Source organism: Heloderma suspectum, chromosome 2, assembly GCF_057233095.1.
Source record: "Heloderma suspectum isolate Gila_16-S chromosome 2, 16-S_ref, whole genome shotgun sequence".
Lineage (NCBI taxonomy): Eukaryota > Metazoa > Chordata > Lepidosauria > Squamata > Helodermatidae > Heloderma > Heloderma suspectum.
In genome coordinates this window covers 328,025,322-328,043,124 of record NC_139459.1, presented here as the reverse complement: position 1 = coordinate 328,043,124, position 17,803 = coordinate 328,025,322, and the positions used below count along the sequence as shown (strand labels likewise).

Below are 17,803 nucleotides of genomic sequence, written 5' to 3'. Positions count from 1 at the left end.
GATGATGGTCTGTCCAAAGCCATTGTAAGTTAGGCTGGGATTTGAACCCATATCTTCCAGGCCAAGTCCTGCCAGTCCCTCTCTCTTTTTAGACTGTATGGAGAGAGATATTTTAGCACCACATTCCCAGTGTGCTTCATTACAAGAATCTTAAGAAGAATAAGGAGGGTAGATGAATTGGACGTATGTCATATTCAAAGAAGGGTAGATGAATGGGACGTATGCCATATTCAAAGAAGGGTAGATGAATTGGATGTATGCCATATTCAAAGAAGGGTAGATGAAGTGGATGTATGCCATATTCAAAGAAGGGTAGATGAATGGGACGTATGCCATATTCAAAGAAGGGTAGATGAATGGGACGTATGCCATATTCAAAGAAGGGTAGATGAATGGGACGTATGCCATATTCAAAAAAGGGTAGATGAATGGGACGTATGCCATATTCAAAGAAGGGTAGATGAATGGGACGTATGCCATGTTCAAAGAAGGGTAGATGAATGGGACGTATGCCATGTTCAAAGAAGGGTAGATGAATCGGACGTATGCCATGTTCAAAGAAGGGTAGATGAATGGGACGTATGCCATGTTCAAAGAAGGGTAGATGAATGGGACGTATGCCATGTTCAAAGAAGGGTAGATGAATGGGACGTATGCCATATTCAAAGAAGGGTAGATGAATGGGAGGTATGCCATATTCAAAGAAGGGTAGATGAATGGGACGTATGCCATGTTCAAAGAAGGGTAGATGAATCGGACGTATGCCATGTTCAAAGAAGGGTAGATGAATCGGACGTATGCCATGTTCAAAGAAGGGTAGATGAATCGGACGTATGCCATGTTCAAAGAAGGGTAGATGAATCGGACGTATGCCATGTTCAAAGAAGGGTAGATGAATCGGACGTATGCCATGTTCACTACTCCAGTAAATTACTCCCAACAAGTCATGGGAGCAAGCCCTTCTCTCAAAATAGTAACGTGACAAGCTGCTCTCCAATTCAGTGCTTCTTTGTTGTGTGATGTTCTAGAGCAGATATGTTTTCCAAATACTGTTCAGTAGAGTAAAAAGGAGAACAGTGGCTGCTCTGTATCTAGGGATCCATAGTTCAGTGGCAGGACATGTGCTTTGCATGTATAAGTTGCCTGGTTCCGTCCCTGGCATCTCCAGTTAAAAGGCTGGGAAAATAGAGCTCTCGCGGCTCCATAGTATACACCGGAGCTGAGAGCAATGATGCAGGTGGGGAGAGTACTTAAGTGTAGATGGAGGAGAACTCCCAGCAGATGCAATCTGAGACTCTGGTGTAGAGGCTGGGCAATATGATCCAAGGGTTCAATGTTGAGGCAGCTTCATATGTTTATATATGTGTTTTCTTCTTCTTCACAGACTGGCTCCAGAAATGCAAGCGGGAATGTCTTGTCAGCTCTGCTTGGAGTGTGGAGGACCCAAGGGATATCTGGGTAAGGATGAATGGACAGGAAGGTGGGGAGAATAACAGTGTCCCAGCATGCAGTGTTTGAACACAGTCTTCCATAAAATGCTGGATTTGACTCCCAACCCAAACGAACAGATACAATATATTTTTTCTGCATTTGTGCCCCTGTGCTTAATGTTTCCATCCATGTTGCTTGGTAATAATTTGCGAGAGGAATTTGTGAAATTTAAATTTACTAATTTCCTAACTAGCCAGATAGATGTTGAGTATACCGTAGGCAGAGTACTAGGGCGAAACGTGGACAAACTAGCTAGATGAGCACATAAGACAAGCGGTGTTGGATCAGACCAAAGAATAGCCTGTCTTCTCCAGCTTTCTGTTCCCACCGATGCCTCTGGAAAGCCCACAAGCTGGAGGGGGAGCACAACAGCACTCTCCTGCTTGTGTTCCTCAGCAACTGGTATACAGGAGCATGCTGCCTCCAGTATGAGAAGTAATATCATATAGCCATCACGACTAGTCGCCATGGTTAGCCTTACCTTCCATGAATTTGTCTCATACCCTTTTAAGCCATCCAAACTGGTGGCCATCACTACATCTCGTGGTAGCGAATTCCATAGTTTAGCTATGCACTGTGTGAAAAGACTTTGCCATACAAAAACGTACACCAAGTAATTGTTCGCTGATTTAATTTTTTAAATATTTGATATGGGGTATGGGAGGAGGCCTTCCATTTAGGGAAGCCAACAAATCTACCTACCATATTCAGCGACAGGTGTTTGTTTAAAGAGGGTGCAGTAAGAAAATCTACTCATTTATATTGGACCAAAGGATGGCAGAGCATTTTTCAGTGGAACACTAGTGGAGGTGTGATCAGCCCAGAGGGCTGTGGGTCCAAATTCTCACTTGATACATAATGGGTTGGCCTTTAATTGATTTTTCCACTCATGTGCTCTTAGTAATGTACCACAATGGCTCCCTGATCTGGGGCTGTTACCAGCACTCTATGGGGGTGTTCAGACGATCGCGTAGGGAGAAGACACCGTTGTGGCTTCTCCCAAGTCATAGATTGTAGGGTGGGTATGAAGCCACCCCTGCCGCACTGCGCCGCAGGTTTGGACGACATGCCAACCCACGCTGCATCACGGGGAATTGTGCAACTGATGGTCACAAATGTGGCACACGTAGGGGCTGGGGAAGAAGCCACAATGGCTCCTTCTCCCTACGCAATCATCTGAACCCAGTCTGTGTGTATACACATGTATGTTCTGCAGTGTACTTGTAGCATAGTAGTTCAAGGGTTTAAAGGGAGAATTTCATAAGGCTCTTCTGTTGCCTTGCTTTCTAGTTGCCTTCCTTCCTTCAACCTCTATTTTGCAAAACTTACTGAGTAATGTACACATTAAAACATTTTTTCTTTTTGTTCTCTCTGATTGCCAGAGATAAGATAAATTCATTACGATCATAGATCAGCCAAAAGACTAAATAAATGGGCTGATAATAGGCTTCATCCTAAAAAAATAAAAACAAATAGGAGATAGCTGGAAGAGAAAAGAAATCAATCTGAAGAAAGCCTGTTTGTGTGGGCCTCTGTGGGATCATAGATTTATAGAATTAGAAAGGCTTCAGAGATGATCCAGTCCAATCTTCTGCATGAGGCATGTTCTTTTTACAAATACTCTGCTTAAAAGAAGTGTAGCTTAGGGCCAAACTAGATGTGACAATTGTATGAATTAAAATACACTTTTTTAATGTGCAGGGAGTGAAACTTCCCATCCACATTTCCCGACAAAAATTGCCTTTCCAAAGCTACTGTTCGCTTTTCAAGGGAAGTTCCCATTTGGCACCAATAGAAGCTTCCCTTGAACGCAAAGCAGCTTTGGACAGCCATTTTTTTTTGTTGGGATGTCCCATGACAAGGAGAGGGAGAGTGAAACTTTCCCTTCCCACCACCATGGATGCTCATACATCCCTATGGCTATTTACATAGCAAAAAACATGCAGATCCAGTTTGGCTCTTAGAATGCCCAGGAGAATTTTCAAGCCGGTCAATTTGGCAGGTCAGTTTTGTTCTGTGTGATATTTCACGTATCATTATTGCATTGCAGTGTGTAGCGATTGAAAATGTGGAAAAACTCAATGGCTATAGCATGCCCATATTTTATCATGGTCGCACTGCATCATGGGGTTTCTGGTATTCACAATGTGGGTGAGATTGCAAAAGGTGGCTTGGTGCAAAAGCTGCAAGTGCTGATATTGTGAGAATACAGAATACTCATGAATGTAAAGCATAAAAATGATGAAAACATTCCAGTTTCCTTGTGAATGACCTTCCTTGGTAAGATTGTTCGAGTTTTTAGGGCAATATTTTGAATTGGACCTGGCTTAATGGTGAATTTTCTAAGTAGTGCTAATTCATAGAACATCAGTTCTCAGATGTTAGCGTGTAATTAAGATTGTCAACAGGTTTGGCTAAATTTTGCCTTGTTAAGCTTTCATGTCTTTGTCCTCACTTATAAGGGTTCCTTTGCTATGAGGCCCTGACACTGGGCTCTTTTACATGTTTGGTTAAAACATGGTTATTCAAGAAAGCATTTGGCTAAATGTTCTTCTGATGTGCCTTAATACTGTGCCCGTTATGTTTTATGATGATGCTTATAATTTGATACTATTTATGTTGTTATGAGGCTGTATTTTGTAAATTCACCTGGTTAAAAAAAATACAAGGTATACGTTTGTTTAAGTAAATAAAAAAGAACAGTTTTGAAGGACTTGAACCTTGCTTTGTTGTTTGGTTTTGAAGCAAAGCCTCCATTCTTAGCATTCAGCCCTAAGGGCCTTTGTCCACTTCCCAAACTTTTTGCTGTCAGGATGAGGAGGAGGGAGCCCTTGAGGAACCCTAGAGAGGAAGGCGGCCTTTCGGTGGGCTCATCATCATGATGGGCTCAGGCCCTGGGATCCTGCTTGTCCATCCTAGGAAGCGCCCGCCTGTGCGGCTCACTAGAATGGCCGTAGCGCAAGAAATTAGGCTGTGGATTAATGGGGAGTACGTGCAGTTGCAGCTGCAAATGAAATTCCATTCCGCAGTTACACTCCTTGGCCTGTTTTTGATATTTCATTTATTTATTTATTTTGGGTGACCGAAATCTGTCTAAACGTGTATAGCCAAAAAAAAATAAAAAAAAATAAAAGCAATGAGCAATCTCAAGGAAAAGGAGAAGTGGCAAGCTGGGGCAACTTCAGGGAAAATCTTGGGAGGAAGGCTGGAAATCCTAGCGGCCAGTGCTGCCAGGCCTGCTGCCAATTATAAATCTATTAATCAAGACAATAAAAGCGTCAGGCACTGTGCCTGTCTGAAACTGAGCATGATGAATGCCTTATCTAATCAATCGTTATTTCAGTGCAAAGGAAGACAAAATATGGAGCTATACAGTGCAGCTTGCCACCTTGTTAAAACCAGAGGGCGCATTTTGCTTCCTGTTGGCACCTGTGCTGTGGGCCAGCAAATTCCTGTCCTGTCTGGGGGAAAGAGAAGGAACTACCAACAGCAGCAATAGGCATCTTGGCAGTGAAGTAATAGAGTATGAAAGGAGATTAAGGGGCCATAAAACAGACATATGTTTGTACTGGTTTTGTGCTTTCAAAAGGCTGCCTACATGAGCTGCTTCCCAGTTTCATGTGGACTGGCATGTCGCGTGCCTTGTTGCAGTTTTATCTGAATCCACGCAGAGCAGAAGGCAATAGGATATCAGGAGTGACATTTTGGCATCCTGAAAATCTCAGCTTCCATTTTTAAAGCATGTTTCTAGTACTCATGGTCTGGGATATAAATCTGAAAATGGATGGGTAGTATTTAGTATGAAGTTACAAATTACAGAGAGAGGGTTGGATTGAGATTTAGTCATTTTTTTAGTAGACCCATTGAAATCAATGAGACTTACATCAAAGTATGACTAAAACTGGACCCAGCCCAGACTGTGCAAGGCTTCCAGTGGTCAGGGTTGCAAGTTAAGTGTCCTGTTAAGCTTTAAACTGTTGGTAACTGGGACTTGACTGGTGGGCACTGAAGTTCCACATTTCTTCCAGTATAGTTGGAACTTGTAGGACTTGGCCAGTGTTGTAGACAGGGTGCTGGATGTTATGGACAATTAAAAGCGCAATCCTATGCATGTTTAGATGGGAAAAAAGTCCTACAACTCCCAGCATTCCCCATCCAGCAAAGCTGGCTGAGGAATGCTGGGAACTGTAGGGCTTTTTCCATCTAAACATGCATAGGACTGCACCTTAAGCTAACCTTTATGGTTGCAGTCCTAAGCACACCTACTTAGAAATAAATTCTGCTGAAATCAGTGGGATGTATTTCAGAGTAAACGTGGCTGGGATTGGGGTGGACCTTCTGCATCAGGACACAGATAATGAGGTTGGGGCATCCTAGCAGCCATAATGTCAGTGCTAACAGCTTTGCCAAGAGTGTGAGTTGCTACAGCTCCGTGCTATAGACTGCAGTTGCCAGACGCATCCTTACTAAAACTGTATATGCGCATCCAGAGTTAAGTGACATTAAGGGGTTGTTCACACACCACTCTAACCCACACTCAGGGATTGAGTGTGGTTTGTTTTGAACTGTGGGTTGCTTGTTGAACCGTGGGTTAGTGTGTTGTCTGAATGCAGCCAGGATGGCTTGTTACCTATGCAGCGTGGCTTATTTTCTTGAACAAGCTACCTTGAGAACCATGGTTTGTTGGGTTGTTCAGGGTGGTTAACAAGCCACGCTGCATGGTTAACAAGCCACCCTGGCTGTGTTCAGACAACACAACCCACCCTACGGAAAATGTTGCATTCAGACAACATGCTAACCCACAGTTCAACAAACAACGCACACTTCAAAACAACCCACACTCAACCACTGAGTGTGGGTTAGCATGTTGTGTGAACAGCCCCATTTTGTGATTAACACAAGAGCCAATAGTGGCCACGGGTTTGACATTTCCCGTGAATTTTCACCAGAGCAGCAACTTGAACCTTAAATTACTTTCTCTACTCAGTTGGGTCTTAAAAGAAGTTTGGTGCTGGAAAGGCTATTAGAGTGGTACCCCGAGATAACTTTCGTGGATTACATCTAGAGCGTCAGTACCCGGTATTGTGGGCCAAAGCAGATGCTACTTTAAACATGTGCCTAGCAGCTATGTCTTTTTTCACAGATGCAGTGGCCCTGATCTGGATTGGGACCCCAGTGTGTGTGGGGTGGGGTGGGGGGCTTTTAAGAGAGGGATTGGCCCCCTGGGCTTACTCTGAAGTAAAAATGAAGAAGAAAAAAGAGCTGCTAGACACAGGTTTAAAGTAATGTCTGTTTCGCCCTGCATCTTTTGATACTTTTCTGTTGAAACTAGGGCGTCCACCCAGTCCAAGAAGTATGACAGAGCGTTTCTGTAGTGAGAGCATTGCCATTAAAGCACTAGAAACAAGTATGATGATGATTCCTAGGCTGCAAACTAAACCCAGGGTGAAGACCTGTCAACACATTCTACTCTCCGAGCGAACTACACCCAAACACTGAAATGTTGGTGTCAGGTGAATAGGCTAATTGCAGATTCTCTCCAACTACCGTGCTGCACACATTTATTTGGAAGTAAGCCCCATTGGTAGAACTTATCTCAAAGTAAGCATGCTTTAGGACTGCATCTGCCGAAGCACTGGGGAATGGAAAGTGGACTTGCAGAGGCTGGGTTGGATCCAGACTTAAGCTGGATCAACTGCTCTAGTGGAAGTGGACTATCCAGGGCAATCTCTCCAGATCCCTGAAAATGCTACATGGAGCGTGGGGTGAGTTGTGGTGTGAGGGGAGGGGGGATCCCCAAAATCAGATGGAGGAATCTTCCACCAGCAGAGCCCTTCCTGTTGCGGAAGGCAGGTCCTTGATCCAGCCTGATGGATATAAGCACTGTACTCCCAGATATGTGTCACCCTATTCCTTTTAATGGCCTGACAGTGGCTTACAAATAACAGACATCCCATAGAAAAGGAACACAATTTCAAACCATTGGGGAGAATTTGAAATGCTCTGAGTGAATCTGATTTCCTGCTTTGGTTGCTTTGGAGGAAATCCGAATGTGGCCTTAGAATTCAGGTGTGTCAGTCTTAAAGCTGCCTTGTATATGGAAGGTGCCATAGTTAGCCACCGATGACTGAATGAAACCAGGGCCAAGAGACGACTTGGTAGGCTGGCGTCATTGGTGTGTCTTTGAGATTTGCCAGGACACTGTATGCGGTTTAGTGTGTTGATGCTGAAGTTACGTGAGGGTTGCTAGTCAACAGCAGCATCTTTGGCAGGGGATAGATCCTTTCCAGCAGGACTCTCTCAACCTCCAAGTGAGAGATGGCAGCATTTCTGTAGAGAACAATGATGCTGTACCACAAGATCTGCCCCTGGAATGTTCTGTTGGTACTTGCCTTGTTACAAATTACTTCGCTTTAAAGCTGTAATTATGGTAATAGAGTGAACTGCTGTCTAGTGAAACCATAAAACATTTCCATCTGCCTGCTGCAGCCCTGAAGCAAAGCTCATTACCACAGACAAGTGCAAGAGCAGCAGGGAGGCTAACGGAGCGCTGGATTTGACTTAGCAGTGACATGAGGAAGAGAGAGAAAATTCACAAGTATCTGTTGGAGAGTGGGCACCAGACTTGCAAAAGCCCATACATTATTCCAAGGGTGTTGGCTGGTTTGATAAATCCTTTATTGCAGGAGAAATGCTGAGCCAGTTATGACGTGTTATTTTCTTCGATGGAGGAACACACGAGAAACGTCATCAGTCTGCAAAATCCATGTAGAGTTTTGATGGTGTGTGTTGGGGGGAGGGAGGGAGTTATGATACAATTGGCATCGGTTTGGTGTGTACAAGAGTTGTGCTTGGATTATAAAACCCTGGTTTCATAAAGGAGCATGTTGAATGCATACAGTTGGGAACGGGTAGATCTAAACATTACATAGGCTGTAGGTCAATGTATGACCCATTCATGGAACAGTCCTGAGAGATAAAAACTATCTCCATTTAGAATTACATCTGCTTTCAAAAGTGCTGAAATAAGACTCACTCAGGACAACTCAGCACAGGTCTTCCAGAGTATAGGCAGAATTTATCTCAGATGAGGGAAACTGGCAATTGGCTGGTAGATGGGCAGCTTACACATGGCCTAAGGTTTCGACATCTTGTCTCCATGATAATAGAACTATTAGATGACAAAATCTGTTTCAGGAACCCATTTTGGATGATACAGAGCCATTTTAGGGGGAGAACTTGATATGTATGCAGCCTTCATATGCAGCTTCTTCATAGGCTCAAAATAACCTTGGCTTTTGTTTCTGTCCTTTCAGATTGTTTGCAGGCATTGTCCCTCGAATATCCGCCATCAGTCTTGGAGGCTTCATCTTCCTTGGGATGTACGACAAGATACGTAGTTTGCTCTTGTGAGTTGGCTCTGGGACTTGAAGCGAACAGCTGAGGATTTCTCTCCTAAGAAAAATGCACGTTCATGAAAGTTACTCATTTGCCTTCCCACAAGTTTCTCTCTCCACCCCCCGAGCCCGGCCGGCCTCCTGTGGCTCAGCAGCTGTTCAGCAGCCTGGACTCTATTCTCACTATTTAAACAACAGCAAAAAACAACCCCCTTAATTCCATTCCCCTAATATAAAATTTCCGTGTATGGAAACCCCTGTTCTAGTGGTGAGCTCATTGAAAGGCGTGTGCCAAGAAAGCCAACTTTTGGGGGCAAATGGCTCATTTTATGGGCTCCAGCCTTGTGCCTGAAAGGCATTATTATTAGAACTCGTTTAGGGAGAATGATGTGCAAACGAGAAGAACATGGCCCGCGCAGCATGGCAGGAACTAAAGGAGACGTCTTTTTTTTGTGACATTGGAATTGCAGCATTGAGGAAGACAGCACCATTTATTTACATCGCCGAAGGCCTACTCTGCTCCAAAGGAAGAAAGAAGCTGTGTGCAGGTTTCTTTAACGGGGAAAAGGCCACTTGCTTCTTGTTTGAACCCTGTTTGGGAAGTTTAGGCCACTGTTCATACCTGCAGGTGCATAGTAAGCATTCTTGCTTGGATAAGCAAGGCTGCCTTTTTTAATTAGACTCAGATTTCTCCAGTAAAAGTACAATGTTGTATTATTTTACTGTCTAACAATGTTGCCTGTGAAAAAGAAACAAAGCCCTTGTTTTTTTTCTCTTTCCAACCCCTGGCCTCTATAGCAGCCCAGTCTCGCAGAACTAGAAAAAGGGGATTTGGGGGTGCAGGGGGGGGGGGAGCTGAGGAAGAAGGGGTCAAGGAAAAGTCCATCTGTCCTTTTACTGTAGGGTAGTAACCAAAGTTAGTGAGACTGTTCTGGGATGAATGAGCAATGGGTAGCATTCGATGCCACAATTCTCAGGATAGCATAGCGACCTGGGTCTCAAGACTGAGTTTCTGATTTTTTTTTACCCTTCTTGGTAAGCTAGTATTGAAAACTTGAGGCATTTCAAAACTGGCTTTGTGATGCAGCATACAGCGCTACATGTTGAAGACAAAACATCATGCTGGCTGTATGGCTGTGTTCATTCCCCCCACCCACCCCCCAAATGAGCTTTTCTGGCCAGTCTGATTTAAGTACTCCAGCTTGGTTACAGAGTTAGTCATGACTAATTTGTCCCATTGATTTCAGTGGGCTCACTCTAAGCATGATTTTGGGTTGGATCCAAATTTAGTCAGAGTAGAACTATGTGAAGTCACTGGGACATTAACTTAAGTTTCTCATGACCAGCTTAAATCCCACTGATTTCAAAGTGTCTACTCTTAAGCACAACCAAGTCTGGATCCAGCCCACTGACAGCACAATCCTATGTGTCTACTCAGAATTAAGTCCCCTTGCTCTCAATTATTATTATTATTATTACTACACTGGGGCCTATTCTCAGGTAAGTGCACATAGCATTACTGCCTAAGGTAGACAGGTATAGGATTGTGTTAACTTCAATGAAATCAATAGGTTTGAGTGGGCTTGTGTTGGAGTATGGTGTAAATCAGTTGAGGGGTGGTTCAAGCTTACCCGGAAACTACACCTGTGCCAAAAGCCATAATCTTATATCCTAACAACAAATAGAGTGCCAACCCTTACGTAGCCAAAACAGCACCATCCATGCACAAGAGGGAGATATCAGCAGCCTTGGAGGGACCCCAAGGTTGGCAGAAGCACAAAAAATATTTAGGACCACCCCCTCACCCAGTGAGAAATGAGCATGCTCAGTGGCCACAATGTCCTGACAGGGGAGGGAAACAGAAAACTGGAGTGAGTGGCTGGGAGAAAAGATTGCAGCTGCTGGAACACCAAACAGACACATTCTACCCTATAACATTTCCTTGTAGGACTCCAGGCCCACTTGTTCTTATCCTTTCCATTCCAACTGGAAAGGGTTCTCTCTGCACATATCCATCGGTCCTCTTTTCTCCAGTCTATTTAAACATTTGTTGTAATGTTCCATTTCAAGCGTTCCAGGCTCAACTTCAGCTCTGACTTGACACAGAAGCCGCATGCTCCAAGCCCTTGGCGTGCCAAAATCCAAGTCTCACACAAAACCAAACCAAACCAGCAGTAATCAGGGTTTTCTGCTGTTGAGGTATAGTGCTGTGTAAGCTCTGGAGATAGCCCCTACTTCTTTCCTTCATTTCAGGAAGGGTTTCCCAGGCACATCTCCAGAAATTTCATTTCAAGCCAAGGGGACTATGGCTAATTGAGCATTTTCCTCCAATAATGTATGAGTGGGGTCTGTTTTAGCTTAGATGATTTACACCTTCCCACAAATGTTTGGAATAGGTAAACCCATTCATCACCATATCTGTGTATGTTAATTCTGAACGTTCATAGAGTGTGTGGAGAAATATTTCCCTTTGCCAGTCTTGAACCAACCCATTTCCTTAGGCAACCTCCAATGTGGGGATCATGAAGAGAGGGAGAGAAACTTTGTATTATTCTCAGTACACAATTCGTAATTCTGGTGACATCTGCTTCCCCGGCAGCGCTTTAAAAAGAAAATCCGTCTTCCAATCCTTTCCTTGAAAGGAAAGTATTCCCACTCTCACATATCAGACGGGAAGTGCCGGAATATTGTTTCTGATTACCTGCTGAAAGCTGATTGCTACGCGTGTATCAATGGGACGAGAACTACCTTGTCATGGCCTGGGAGCGTCTGTGGAAACTTTTCAAGCAAATATCAGGCCCTGTACTGATCACGAGAGCAGGTCCTGAGTCACGAGCAGAGTGAAGGAGGAATGAGGGAGGGGTGAAATAAATACCGAACAGTTCAGGAAAGGGGAGGCAGGGTGAGACTGTGGTTTGGGACTGAACTGGAATTGGAGTACCAACGTAGCCTGAGTTGGATGATCCAGGGCATAGCACTATTGTTGTTGTTATTTGCTCAGTTGCTTCCGACCCTTCGTGACTTCATGGACCAGCCCACACCAGAGCTTCCTGTTGGCCGTCGCCACCCCCAGCTCCCCCAAGGTCGAGTCCGTCACCCCCAGAATATCATCCATCCACCTTGCCCGGCCCCTCTTCCTTTGGCCTTCCACTTTCCCTAGCATCAGCATCTTCTCCAGGGTATCCGGTCTTCTCATTATGTGGCCAAAGTACCTCAGTTTTGCCTTTAATATCCTTCCCTCAAGTGAGCAGTCTGGCTTTATTTCCTGGAGTATGGACTGGTTTGATCTTCTTGCAGTCCAAGTCACTCTTAGAATTTTGCAGAAATGGCATGCCCAATTGTGGCAGACTAGCCCCAGTAAGATATTGAGAAATGTTTCCTGCACATGCCATTTTGCAGATCCTGTTAACATTTAAATAAATGCGACCCAAGTTCACCCGACAACCTTGTCTTGTCTTTTTCTTCCACCTTCTTCAGCAACATCATGTCAACTTAGAAAAACTTTCCCCACTCGCTGATATTAAGGATACAATCTTATGCATATTTACTCAGAAGCAAGTCCCACTGTGTTCAATTAGACTTACTCCTTAGTAATTGTGTTTAGGATGGATTGCAACCTAAGAGGCAGCTTAGAAATCCCAAAGGTGTAGGCACTGACAAATTTTGTTTCTCATCTTACCCCCGCCCCCAAATCACAGATCCTGATCTAGACAAAAACTGTTGATATTATAAATGGACCTTTATTAAAGACACTTCAATGCCGTTTGTTAGACACTTCCAATATTTTTACAATGTACTTCTCAATGTACAACATTGTACCAAAATTTTCTAATAAATAAATAACTTTGTACACAAAAGTAATACTTCCTCTTTCACATTGCCTCTCAGAAGCAGCAGATTCACATATTTAGTGGAAGTAACAACATTATTTAAACAGTTAACCATATCCAAAAATACAATATTTTTCAAAACGTTAACATGGCAAGTGTGCTTAGCATTTTCAATGGTGGTAACTTTTTCCTATGCTTTCTTGTGTATGTGTTCCCTCAACCTGTTTACTAGTTTGCCCCCTTGAAAGCATTATCAATTCCTTCTTGATACAATGAAAAATGCACCTGGAATATTTTTGTTTTTCCTATTGGCCACTCCTTTTTTTTTTTTCTAATTTATTGAATAGCTATGAAGTTGGCACCTCACATAATTAGCCACCTACCACAAAGTGCAAGTGTATCTACCATCAGGAAGTGACAGAGACAGTAGCTGGCTAATTCATGCACTGCTTCATAAAGGCCAGCTTCAGCTAAAAAGCAGATGGCAACACTTTTGAGGTCCTTGCCTTACACATCTCCTCCTATGGGTTGGGTTGGAAGTAGGAGTTATTTTAATGGAGGTGCAAAACAGCCAGATGTTTACAGGCTCTACCCAGCTTTAAGAGGAAAGGTTATATTTTACCAGATTTCCTGTTAGAAAGCCCATCACACTCACACAAAACTAGAGGGTCAAATAGTCACAAACATCTGGTTGTTTCCGGTGCAGGTGCAGTAGAAAAGTACTGATGAAGGAAAGAACATACCTCAGGGTTGAAGAATAACCTCTGTGCTAACCTGGCCTCATGATGCCTATTCCATGTAGCACTTTCCAATACAGGGACTGTTGTTGAGAGAAAGTTTGGTGCAAGGAAATACTCAATGCCTTATTCAGAACTGACTGATCAATCTGATCAAGATGACTCCAGCACCAATCGAAAGGCCTCCACCTATGTTGAGTGTTAGCTTAAGCCCACTCTTGTATGCTGTCCCATAGAGATGAGGCCTTCTAAATTGGGGCCTGCAATCCTTAAATGAGCTCATACAGTACTGCCCTAAACTAAATGTTCTTGCTTCCCAACATTGCTCCTCTGAAACTGGCCTTTAAGTCATGGCTAAGAATAATTAAAAAAGAGAAAACCCAAAATGCCATTCTGCCCCTCTTAGCCCAAATCATAATTTAAATTCAACAATCTTGTATTAGAAGAGCCCAAACTACAAACCAACAATTATGGAAAAATGAAAATTTCAACACACAGGTACAAACATCAAGAAGCAGCAGCACTTCTATAAATAAAAAAATGTTCTATACTTACGTTTTAAGTAAAACAGCTTTTCCTGTGTGTGTTCACATTGGTATTTTTTTATGTGTTTGCTTTACAATAGTGCTTTAGATGGCTGATAACTCTCAAAGCAGTATTAAAAAAAATAAAAACAGTAGCCTAGTGTGGTTACATCCTTTGAATAGTTTTCTTGGTGGAACTTAAAATCAAAAGACCTAACTCGGAGAGCTTTCTTGAAAATCAGACAGAGCTAGTCACTATGAATCTGAATTCTAAGCCAGAATCCAGACAAAGAAAAATAAAATTAGGTGTATGTGTGCAAATGGATTATTCAGTGTGCTGGATTACTGCATAATAAAATAACTTGGCATTAGCAACATATGTTAAGATTTCCATTGTCAGTGCTAAGATGCCACATTGAAAATAGTAAGGGGTTTCCTTAGACAAATTTCAGAGCAAAGGAGGATCTGCCAATTAATAATCCTCTTCTTCCTTTTGCCTGTTTTGAGGTATATGTGCAGTTTGAGGCTGTTCCACTGGGATGCAGATTATCACTAGTGCAATGAAGTTAGTATTTAAATACAAATACAGATTGTGGTCCTACATCAGGCTGTGTGCATCTAAAATTTGTTTGAAGTCAACTGGACATGTATGTGTATATCCCAGCACAACAGGAGCTAGGAGATTTAAGGAAAGGTTCCTCCTGTGCAAGCTACCGAGTCATTGCTGACTCCTAGAGGGACGCCACTTGCGCTGGCGTTTTCATGGCAGACTACCCCAGCAAGCTGGGTACTCATTACTTAAAAAAAAATAGTGATTGCTACCTGTTTTTCCTTCTTCTGGCACAAGCCCAATTGCACTAAATGGAAACACTGCTCATGCACACTGATTTAATCACATATGCCAAGGATCAGATGCTTCAGATGTTCCTGGCATGTTTTGCATCACCTCTCCTTAGCAATGCTGAAATAATAGCTCTCAGTTTAAACTTTAAGACTGCATAGATTTGCGCTGTAAGTGCAGTATTTCTGAGGAGACATTTGAACTAACAAACCAGTACTATAAAAATAAAAAAATGGATAAAATTTCACCAGCAAAGTCTTCTCCATTAAATGTATATGGGCCTCTCCTTGAAGTTCTACCTAAGGCACCAGAACGTTTGGGTGGGTGGAGTTTAAGGAAACCTAACAACCACCTTATAGTGAGAAAACAATGTATATCGTCAACATCGTATAATTTCACTCAGTTCGATCATGCACCAAGGAATAAAATAACCTCTGTTAGAATGAATGAATGAATGAATGAGAAAATATATATATATATATATATATATATATATATATATATATATATATATATGAAAACTCTTATGTACACATTTGTTATCAAATACTTTTCTTTTTACTTTACATAATAACCTTTTGCATTTCTGTGCTTTATATGCAAGCCAATGTGTGAGCCACGGATACTTCTCAGGGAAGTTTAAGAACTATGTACAAGTGGGCACCACTTAGGACTTTGTTCCCCCATGCAAGCTTGCTTCTTATACCTCATTTTGTTTTCTTTTTCTTTTGTTTTCCTTTGAGAAGCTGTCAGTCTAGAACTTGAGGTAGAAGTAGCCTAGATAATTCTGTGCAAAGAAATTCCTAGATAGATATAGTACGTTCCATTCAATTTGCACATCGCAGTTTGCTCAGTCTGTTGTGAACTTTTCAGTGGCTTGACTCGCGAAGGGAGTCACGTGACCTTGGTAAGTGTCCATTGGATGGAAGTGTTTGTTTAGCTTCCATTTCTGGCAATGTCTGAGACTGAGTTCCTTTCAGGTGCCTCAATGAGCCTTCAGAAGGCAGTAGAAAGCTGTAAGGCTCTGAAGGTTTTGCTAATGGCTGTGAAGAACCTGTAAGAAAACAACACAAGAGTTTTCGTTATGGAACTTTTCAAAACTTTGTTATTATCTATCTCTTCCAGAACATACACACACACGCACACATTATCTATGTGTATATGATACCCAGAATTCCCTGGCAGTAATGCAAGTGTTCCTGGGAAAGAAGATCAATTCAGACTGGAAGCAACAGACAGTTGTCTCTAGCCTTACCAAGGCCTCCATCCAGTGAGAATACATCCCAGCTTCTTCCGTGACAGTGCAGAGGGCTGAGGCAACATTTTCTTATCTTAGGCACTCGTCTCTTATGCTTCCCCACTAGCAACATTTTGGCTGCTACATACACCAAAACAGTTTTGGAGTTCTCCAGGGCAAAACTGCCTGATATCTAAAAAGCTAGAGCTGATCTTGGTTTCATGTTTATTTTCTGCAAGATGTTCTATGAAAATATATTCTGTACACTCAGGATGCTTCCCTGCTAATTTGCATGCCTCTAGGATATAAACTGCATATAGGAAAGCAACTCCACAGGGGTTATTTGCCGGAGTGGCATGGGCTGATCTGAATTAGATCAAAGTGGCCATGTCTGACTTGCGAGCAAAATATCTATCTCCATCCTTTTTCATGTTACAGTCTTACAGATGGGAGTGACTTATGAGAGCAACCTGAAAAAGTATTGTGGGAAGTATGTTTACGACAGCCATGGGGAGCCGCTTTCATCCCAAGGGTCGAATTCAGTTTTGGAGATGCTCTTAGAGGCTGCGTTCAAGTGATGGGTGGGGCTGAAAGCAAAGAGATGGGGCAAAAGGGGTGTGTCCAAACACCACCACCACCCTGCACGTGCAAAAACCAGTATACTGTAGCTTGAAGCTCCTACTGCCAGTCACTACGCTTCAGGAGAGGCATTTCAACCATTCAGAAGGAAGAAGAACTGCACAAAAGCCAGTGAATCACCAAATGATCAACGGTTGGAGAAAAGGGTGGGGCCAGGGGAAAGGAGGGTGGCCTTCTAGGGAATCCCAGAAGGCCAGATGGGGCCTCAGGAGGACCAGATGTGGCCCCTGGGCCAGACGCTCCCCACCCCTGGTCTAAGAGATAAAACACAGGCACACACACACCTTTGCTGTCCTCTTGAGCTGGCACACTTAGGCTCGCCGGTTGTATCCTGTCGTGATTGCTGGGGTAGATGGTACCACGGACATCTGATTTCCTGCTGCTCATGCTCCCATTGCAGTCTGAAGGGCTCTGACAGTTAGCAGGAGGAATACTATCATGCCTGGTGGGCTCTTTGCTACTGGAAGCATTTGGTGGCACAGTCTCTGCAGGCTGAAGGTAATAATTTGGATCCTTGGGGTAAATGGCGACGCTCATAATATCAGTGCTCCCACTGCAATCAGTGCATACAACTGGCAAGCTGTAATCTGGAGGTGGGGAGGGAGGCAGGGAGACAAAAACATGACTTGGGATCTGGACTAACTGTGGGCAATGCGCAACATAGCCTGCCCATGCACGGGACCCACTGCTGCTTTCATTCTGCATATGGCCAGCCTTGCCAATTCCAGTGCGCAAGCAGGACCTGCTACTTGCACAACAGAGAGTCAGCACTTCTGGGGGCAGGCCCCGAAATGAGCAGAAATGCTGATTTCTGGAAGAGCCAGCTCCACTGGCCTGCCCCATTCCAGAAACAAGCATTTCAGATCGGCCACAGAAGCACAAAATCTCCATCCCGCAGGCAGTGGCTGCTGCTTCCAGACTAGAACCAGTGGGGATGGACGTGCACAGGCAGTCACCATTTCATTCTGCCCTATGCTTCAGAAAGAAAAGGCAGCAGTGGCTTCATGGACTGGCTTGGGTTTTTTTACAAGTCAGGACGCTCCACTCATTCTTCAGCATAGCTAGGACTATGCCTATACTGAAATTCTATGGCAGCATAGAAAAGAC

The 17,803-nt window shown here is 43.4% G+C and overlaps 2 protein-coding genes across 6 annotated transcripts in view; one reads left to right on the top strand and one right to left on the bottom strand.

The window, feature by feature from the left end:
- Window positions 1-12,327, top strand: part of SLC25A26 (solute carrier family 25 member 26) — a 176,027-nt gene extending 163,700 nt beyond the window's left edge. For 2 of the 4 annotated variants that reach the window (XR_014788571.1, XR_014788570.1), the window contains 2 exons: window positions 1,385-1,458; window positions 8,808-9,632. Coding sequence is in view for 2 of the 4 variants with exons in the window: in XM_084840458.1 (XP_084696584.1) it covers window positions 1,385-1,458; window positions 8,808-8,904 (171 nt within the window). In the remaining 2 variants the exon portion in view is untranslated. Of the gene's footprint in view, window positions 1-1,384; window positions 1,459-8,807 lie in introns of all 4 variants that reach the window. The other 2 variants (XM_084840458.1, XM_084840454.1) reach the window with 1 other exon arrangement.
- A 3,073-nt stretch (window positions 12,328-15,400) lies between these two features.
- Window positions 15,401-17,803, bottom strand: part of LRIG1 (leucine rich repeats and immunoglobulin like domains 1) — a 179,586-nt gene continuing 177,183 nt past the window's right edge. For both annotated transcript variants that reach the window (XM_084840452.1, XM_084840453.1), the window contains 2 exons: window positions 16,981-17,283; window positions 15,401-15,874 (listed from right to left, as the gene is read on the bottom strand). In XM_084840452.1, coding sequence (XP_084696578.1) covers window positions 15,690-15,874; window positions 16,981-17,283 — 488 coding nt within the window. In that variant the 3' untranslated portion in view covers window positions 15,401-15,689. The remainder of the gene's footprint in view (window positions 15,875-16,980; window positions 17,284-17,803) is intronic.